The following is a 7,942-nucleotide window of genomic DNA, read 5'->3' as shown; positions in this document are numbered from 1 at the left end:
TGTCCCATGGATGAGCACATCCCTGCCTGCCCCTGGATGAGTACATCCCTGCCTGCTCCACGGACAGGCACATTCCCTGCCTGCCCCAAGCGTGGATCTGCCCCAGACACCCATTCCCTGCCCATCCCTTTGGATCCCGTGCCGACACAGCAGACTCCAGCTGCCCCTCTTCCCTGAGAGGATGCCGAGTGCCACATCCCGAGCCTCCCTCCCTGGCAGCCTCCCGGGCAGTGCATCCTGTGAGCAGCTCCAACCCGGCTCTTTGTGGCTGCCAGCCCCGTGGGAGGCCACCGATAAGCCCGGGTGCCCAACCCTGCCCCCAAAAGAAGGTTTCTCCCAGCAATCCCGCTTGGATCCCGTCCCAGCAGGGTCTGACACGTCGCAGGAAACTCCCGGGCAAAAGGGCTCACAAAGGAGGAAGAGGATGGGGCAGACCCACACGGTGCCCGGGGGAAGGGACCCGCCGTGCCCCCCTTACCTGGTACATGCTGGGGTTAATTCCATTGGGCGGGTGGGCGCCTTTGGCTTTGCTTCCCGAGTCCATGGCGAGCCCTCATGTCCCGCGAGGGCAGCCCCGGGGTCGGGGGGCACAGCGGGCACCAGGGACCCCCCGCCCGCGCGGGGACAGGCAGGGCGGCGGCAGGCAGCGGCAGCCGGGGGGAATTCCCCATGGGATGCCCCCCTGGTCACATCCCGGGGCGGGGGGAGCGGGACGTGGCCCCGATGGAGCGGGGGGCACCCGGCGGGGCCGCGGGTGCGGCGCTGCCGGCGGGTCCCTGTGCCCTGACCCACTTTGCTCTGTGCACACCCCACCCGTGCCGAGGCTCCGAGGGCCCGCTCCCGGAGCGGGAGAGGAGGATAAATCCGCATCCCTTAATCCCGGGTGGCTGTGGCGGGGCGGGCAGTGGGAGCGTCAGGGTGACCTGGCGTGCTCCCTCTGGAATGCTGGCACAGGAGCGGGGAGCAGAGGGGACCGACCCCCGCTGGCACACGGGGGTGGTGTGCACCCAGCACTTGGGAATGTCGTGGTGCTGGCCCTGGATGCACCCGGCACTCGGGAATGTCGCAGCACATCGCTGAGGACACGGAGCAGCTCGTCCCCAGGAGCCTCCGGGAAGCACCGCTGGGATTTTTGCAGAGCCAGGACCAGCCCAGCTCCATGCTTGGAGACGTGCTTTGCCTTCCTCCCCAGCTGCTTTTCCCCATCCAGAGAGGAGCAGGGATGCAGAGCTGGGCAGCCACCAGCTCCAGCTCCGTCCTGCTTGTGCCACCAGCTTTGATCCATGAGGAATTTCCCATCTCCCCAGGGTGCCCCAAATTCCGGTGCCCAGGCAAGGAGGATCCCAGCTCTCAGCACTGGCACAGTCAGGATGGGTATAAACATTGGAAGGGTCCTGCCTCCCCTGGCTGTTGGGCTCCTCACCACATCACACCCACAGTGGAGCAGTGCAAAAGCCCCCTCAAAATCCCTGTTCCCCCAAATCTGGGCCCTGGGACACTGTGCCCTGTCCCACAGGGCCCCATAGGGACAGTGGGCAGCTCGGATCCCCCCTACACAGCCCTGTGATGCTGATCCACCTCATCCTCTCCTGACCTGAGCATTTTTATGGAGGTTGAGCCCAAGTCCAGGTCTCTGGAGCACCTGGAGGGGGTCCTGCAGGTGAGGAACCAGGAGCAGAGCAACCCCAGACAGCTCAGGAGAGCCAAGGCAAGCCCTGACTCCTCACACTCTGGGTTGTTGCTGAGCATTCCCCGTGCCCTGGGTTGTTGCTGAGCATTCCCTGTGCCCTGGGTTGTTGCTGAGCATTCCCTGTGCCCTGGGCTGCTGCTGAGCACAGCCCCCTGGCAGACTGGCTGCCCCTCTGCTTCCTGGGCTCCCTGCAGTGTCCCATCCCCACCCTGCTCCCTCTCAGGACCTCGAGGCAAAGGAGTCCCAGTGGGTGATGGGGCTGAAGGGAAGGGGCCTTCCTGGTGTGGGAGAGGCCGAGGTGGGGCTGCCCTCCAGCAGTGGGGAAGGCGAGGGGTTAATGTCCCCACCTGGGGACTCTCAGTGCCCCCTCAGGACCTCCTGCCATCCCAGGGAGTTGGCTGGAGGCAGCAGGCCGGATCCATTCCCTGGAATGTGCCACCTGCTCCCCAGGAGCTGCTTCCCAAGGGACTGTCCCCTGGGGCGAGTGCAGGCTCTGGGGCTGCAGAGGACACCCTGGGCTGTCTCAGGAAGGTTTTCTCCCTTCTCCAAGACCATTCCCCTGTGCACAGGGGGTATTGAACTCCCACACCTCCCCACTTGGACTCACAGCGAGGGCTCCAAAGGGAAGGAGGTGTCTGAGCAGGCTGTGGCCCAGGAGAACCTCCAGGTTTTCCCACCGACACGAGGTGCAACAAATCCACTCAGAGCAGCTCCAGGCGCCCAAAGGCACAAGTTAAACCCCACATCCCGCAGCCCGAGGCCTCAGCGGAGGCTCCTGCCCGTCCCAGGGCCGGCTCCTTACCTGCGGGAGGGCGGAGTTGAGCTGCCTCTGGAGCTGGTCCCGCTCCCGGAGCGTCTCCTGCAGGCGGCTCTGGGTCACCGACAGCGTCTCGCGCGTCTCCCGCAGCGTGTCCAGCAGCTTGTCCCTCTCGTCCAGCATGTTCACCATCAGCTGCTCGAAGTCGGCGTCGGCTTCCGAGCCCTGGGGGGGCCCCAGGGGGTCCCCCTCGCTGATGGTGGGCATCACCTCGCACATCATGGCGGGGGGGGCCGGTGGTGCCCGGGGGGGGGGGGCCCGGGGGGCCGGGGGTTCGGGGCCCTGCTCACATCACCACGGGCCCCCACGGGCCGGGGGAGCCGGGGCAGGAGGGGGCAGCGGGGTGCTGGAGGTGGGGGGATCCCCCATCCCTTCGCCCGGGGGCTAGGCGGGGGTTGGCATCGCCCCGGCCGGGATGGGGGGATGGCCTCGGCACCAGCAAGGTCCTCGGGGTCTCAGATCCCCCCGCTCGTCACTGCAGGGTCCTGGGTCACCTCTGGGCTGCCTCCTGGAGGGGCTGCAGCATCAGGGGCTGCTCAGAGGGGGGCAAAATGACCCTTGAGGACTCGTCCCAGTGGGGAGCCTGAGCCAGCAGCAGCACAGGGAGGGTCTGAGGGGTCTTGGGGCTGCCCGGGCATGTCTGGGGACGATGGGCTGCTCTCCCTAAGGCCGGGCCAGGTGTCACTGCCCTCGTGGGAACGTGTCTCCGCTGGGCATCACAGCTCCTCAAACACCTACAGGAGAAGAGACAGAGATCAGACCCCTCCTGCTGCCCCCAAAATCCCCGGGGGGCACCTGCCCAGCCCCCTTTGCCCTCCCATCAAACCCTCAAGGTTCAGGACCCACAGCAATGGGGCTGTGCTGGGTTGTACCTCCCTGCACCCACCACACCGCACCCAGGATGGCACCGAGCTGCAGGGAACAGCACACTCAGCACCCAAAAATCCTGTAACCACCTCTGGCATCCACATATCCTGGGCCAGGACCCTGTTCCCTCCCTGGAGCCCCCGAGCTGCCCAGGGACCCCACGGCCCGAAGGTTCTCCAGCCCCAGGGAATTCACATTCACAGAAAATCAGGCTTAAACCTGAGTCTGGCCCAAACCTGGCAAGGAAACACTGCTACAGATGAGTTGAATGATTGGATTAATGTTCCCCCCCTCCATGTCCCCCTCCCTTGGCAGCAGCAGGACAGATGTGCTGGGCCCAGCTGCTCAGGAACAACTGAACTCCAGCACAGCCTCCCTGCTCAGACCCTTCCCAGGGCACGGAGGTATCCCCGAATTCCTGCTCAGCACCATTCCCTGGCCGGGGCCAGGGAGGAGAGGCTGGAGAGAAGAGGCAGAGCCACCAACCTGGGCCTGTGCATGGCTGGACCTGTGGGCTCAGCACTTCTGCAGCCCAAAACCATCACAGACAAGGTGCCAGGTGGGGATTTCTCCTGACACAGAGGCTTCAGCCCCCAGAAGTGAGGGACCATGTGCCACTGCCACCCCCAGCCCCCCTGGGGACCTGCCCACCCCTCATTACCATCTGTGCCAGGGGACAAACCACAGGCAGGGCAGCAAAATACGACATGGCAAGTGCAGGGTGAGTGTTGCTGCAGGGTGAAGGTTGCTGCACGGTGAGGGTTGCTGCAGGGTGAGGGTTGCTGCAGGGTGAGGGTTGCTGGTCTAATGCTGCTTTTGTGGAAGTGCCCCCTGAAGTTCTCAAAACTTTACAGCAGATGTAACACTCAAGGACAGGGATGAATGTTCTGAGGCTGTGGATGCACCTCAGGTTGTGGCTGCCCCATCCCTGGAAGTGTCCCAGGCCAGGTTGGAGCAACCTGGGCTAGTGGGAGGTGGCCCTGCCCGTGGCAGGGGTGGGGTGGGATGAGCTTTGAGGTTCCCTCCTCCCCAAGGCATTCTAGGATTTGATAGTTCTGTGAACATCCCTATTTCACTTCCCTTTCAAACCAACACACACACATGGACATAAAGGCCCTGCACACAGCCCTGGGCTGGGTCAGCCTGTCCTGGCCTTTGGACTGGGATCAAAGCTCGTGTGTCCAACAGCTCCTGGCACAGCAGAGCACTGCCCCCCATCAAAGGTGCCTTTGTGCCCACCCAGGCCAAGGGAACTGGAGCTCTGCTCCTGGGCTGACATTGGCTCATCAGCAGTTGGAGAGTTTGACACAAAAAAACCCTCCAAAAATAGAGGAGCTCTGGCAGAAGCAGCAGTCCCTCAGTGTGCACCCAGAGTGCTGCCCTGACAGCTCTGGGACACCAGGGAGGGGGAACAGGGCTGTCCTGCAGGTGGGTGTCCTCCTCTCCCTTTATAGACTTGATCCTTGAGTGGGATAAAACTGTCCTGGAGCTCTGAGGGTTGTTCCTGCTCCTTCCTGGCTGCTGGGACACGGATGACCAGGAGAACTGAGCACCAAGAGCATCCCATCCTCGCAGCATCCCACAAAAACAGGGCTGGTAGAGGAAAAGCACAGAGAGAGGGACCATTCCAGCCCCTGCTGTCCTTGGGTTGGGTTGGACATGAGCCTCAGCCCCGGAATTAAGAAGGTAAAGTGCTCCCCAGCTCTCTTGGCCCAGATTAGCAGGGATAACTCCCCTCACACACGTGGCCACAGCAGCAGCTCTCCTGGAGGGCAGATGTCCCGGGCTCCAGGGAGACCTGGGGCCGAGCAAAGCAGGAATCAGCCTCTCCCCAGGGCTCAGCCCTCTTAGTTTGGGGGTAAAACCCAAATGGGGTGACTTTTTTGCCCCAGTTCACCACTGTGCCTGTGCCTGCGGGGTGAGTGTGGAGAAAGAACATCCAAGCTGGGGAGAGCAGACAGTGCCCAGGCACAGCATGAACAGCCAAACCAGCCAGGAACTGAGAGAATCAGCAGGTGAATTAAGAGACATTAATCAAGGCAGGAAGGAAAAGCCCTGCAAGCACTCAGGGAGGAGGAAATTCTGCGGGGAATGACCAAGCCACAAATCTGACCAGAGCAATGATGGGATGGAAATGAATCCCAGCTGCAAGGGAGAGACTCCCTCCCCACGAGGAGACCCCACAGGTGCCAGTTCCAGGGGGCTGTTGTGGCTCCCCCACATACCACGGGGGTGATCCAAGGGGCTGGACCCACGTGGTGCAGGAGGAGAGACAGGTTTACATCCAAGACCAGTTTTCTTTTTGCTCCCCCCACAGTGGAGCTCGGGCACTTTGGGGTGGTTTTGGGGGTTTTTTATCCCATGTTTCACATAGGGATGCCCCGTTACCCTTGCTGTGCTTGGGGAGGGAGACACTTCAGCCTGGAGAGGGTGAGCACAGGATAGTGGGGACCTGATCCAGGATGGACTCATCCCATCCCCCAGCTCCCCAAAAGCCTCTGTGCTCTGTCCTCCTGAGGATGCTCAGCAAAGGTGAGAAATGGCACAAAGCTGCCCAATTAGTGTCCAGTCTGTGGCAAAATCAGCGACCCAAAGCTCCTCCGTGCCCAGGGTTTTTGGGGTGCCTTCCCTGGAGGGGGGTCACATTCCCCCCCTGACATTGTGGATTTGGAAGTGATTATTCCTGGATTCAACCACTGCAGCTTTCACTGCAAAAACCACAAATCCCAGGAGCAGCTCAGACACCAGGAAGGTTCATCGCCAGAGTCAGGGCAGCTGCAAAGGTTTTATTCTTCATTTCTTTGCAGCTCTTCCTTTTCACCAAACGAGGCTTAAAAATTCCAGGAGATATTCCATTTATTCCTTAATGTGTTCTGGCTTTTTTGTTAGTTAGGCTTTATACAAAATAGGAGTTTAAATTCTGGCATTCTTAAGTGAAAGGATGAGAGGAAAACGACCTTAAGATGAACTGGGAGAGGTTCAGATTAGATATTAAAGAAAAAAAAATGTTCCCTGAAAGAGTGGTCAGGCATTGGAGTGAGTTCCCAGGGAGGTGGCGGAGTCCCCACCAGTCCATTCCCAGTCTCTGGAAGTGTTCCAGAGGCATCTGGATGTGCCCTGGGGATGTGGTTTAAGGGGGATTATGGTGATGCTGGGTTGATGGTTGGAGGTCTCTTCCAGGCTGGATGAGTCTGGGATTCTGGGATTTGTGGTGGAAGCCAAGCCCAGGCTGGGGCTGATCCCTGCTGCCTTCCAGCCTTTGGGAGTGGGAATTGTGTTCAGTGAGCACAGGGATGTTCACACAGGGGCACAGACACAGCAACATCCATGCACAGGGAGCTCCTGCCTGGGGTCCCTGCCCTCCAAAAGAGCATCCCCTGCTCTCTGCACCCCCCAAACCTCTGGATTTTCTCCCTTCTCCAAAAGCAGCAGCGAATCTCCCATTCCCAGGTGCCTCCTCCCGTGGGTGGGTGACACCAGATGCTGTCCCTGCAGAGCTCAGCAGTGCTCAGGCAGAGCTGCAGGTCCAACTACTCCCTTTTGAGGACCTTGAGGGACGTCAGGGTGGGTGATAGCCCAAACACACCCCGGCAGGGCAGAGCTGGAGCAGCCCAGGGCGTCAGAGGGCTCAGAGCTCATCACCACCACCAGCAAAACCTCTCAGCTGCCTCCGGTAAAACCACCTAAAAATGCTGCTGCCTGGGCTTAGAGGGTCTTAAGTGATGGGATAATCACGGGGTAGAGGCGTGAGGATGCGAGGAGACAGCTGGTGAGCTGAGAAAACAGACACAGCCCGAGCCCTTGGCTGGGTATTTTTAGTCCCGCGGGGCTGCCAGGCACAGACTTGCTGAGAGAGGGTTTCTTGCCAGCGAAAACGTGCTTGTTCACCAGCCCTGCCCCCCTCCGCCCCGAAAATGATGCTTTTCCTCCACTTTTTGGGCTGGAAAGCAGCGGACACACGTGGAGAGGCTGGTTCCCAACACAGGGGATGGAGAGCACAGGGGAGAGGGTTTGTCCTCGAGCCGATGGTTTGCTGGGCACAGACCTGCCAGGAGTCACAGGGGAGGGGTTTCTGCCCTCGAGCTGCTCGGCACAGACCTGCCGGAATCAGGCTGCCCGTGGGATGCTGGGTGCCAGGGAGCACCCTGGCTTTCCCTTCCCAGCGAGGGCGAGAAGCACACCCAGCATTCACCCACCCCCCAGGGAGGACAGAGCCAGTGTTTTCCCTCTCAATAGCTTCACCCTCAGCTCAGCCCCGACAGGAGAAAGACAAAACCCCCATGGCTCTGTCAGCAGGATCATCACCCCAGCAGGCAGCTGGCAAAGAGGGTTTCAGGCACACCTTGGAGGCAGAGAGATTGATCAGCCCCTAAAAAGTCACTTTGATCTTTTCCACTCCTGGAAAATCCCCATCAGCTGCCCAACCAGCTCCTGGAAGAGCAGCACAGTCAGGGGGGCAGAGCCCACGCCAGGATCCCTTGCTTCCACATTCCCCTGCACCCAACCAGCCCCAGACGGGGTCCAGCACCCACACTGACCCTTCCCAGCACCCACACTGACCCTTCCCA

The 7,942-nt window shown here is 60.9% G+C and overlaps 1 protein-coding gene across 5 annotated transcripts in view; it reads right to left on the bottom strand.

Annotated features, from left to right (window-relative positions):
• PPFIA4 (PTPRF interacting protein alpha 4) overlaps nt 1–7,942 on the bottom strand; it is a 64,427-nt gene that overhangs the window by 32,516 nt on the left and 23,969 nt on the right. For all 5 annotated transcript variants that reach the window (XM_027669163.1, XM_027669164.1, XM_027669165.1 and 2 more), the window contains exon 2: nt 2,493–3,241. In XM_027669163.1, coding sequence (XP_027524964.1) covers nt 2,493–2,729 — 237 coding nt within the window. In that variant the 5' untranslated portion in view covers nt 2,730–3,241. The remainder of the gene's footprint in view (nt 1–2,492; nt 3,242–7,942) is intronic.

This window comes from Corapipo altera, unplaced genomic scaffold (assembly GCF_003945725.1).
Source record: "Corapipo altera isolate COAL_440 unplaced genomic scaffold, ASM394572v1 300, whole genome shotgun sequence".
Taxonomy (NCBI): domain Eukaryota; kingdom Metazoa; phylum Chordata; class Aves; order Passeriformes; family Pipridae; genus Corapipo; species Corapipo altera.
The sequence above is the reverse complement of the archived record's forward strand: the minus strand, read 5'-3'. Positions and strand labels throughout refer to the sequence as shown.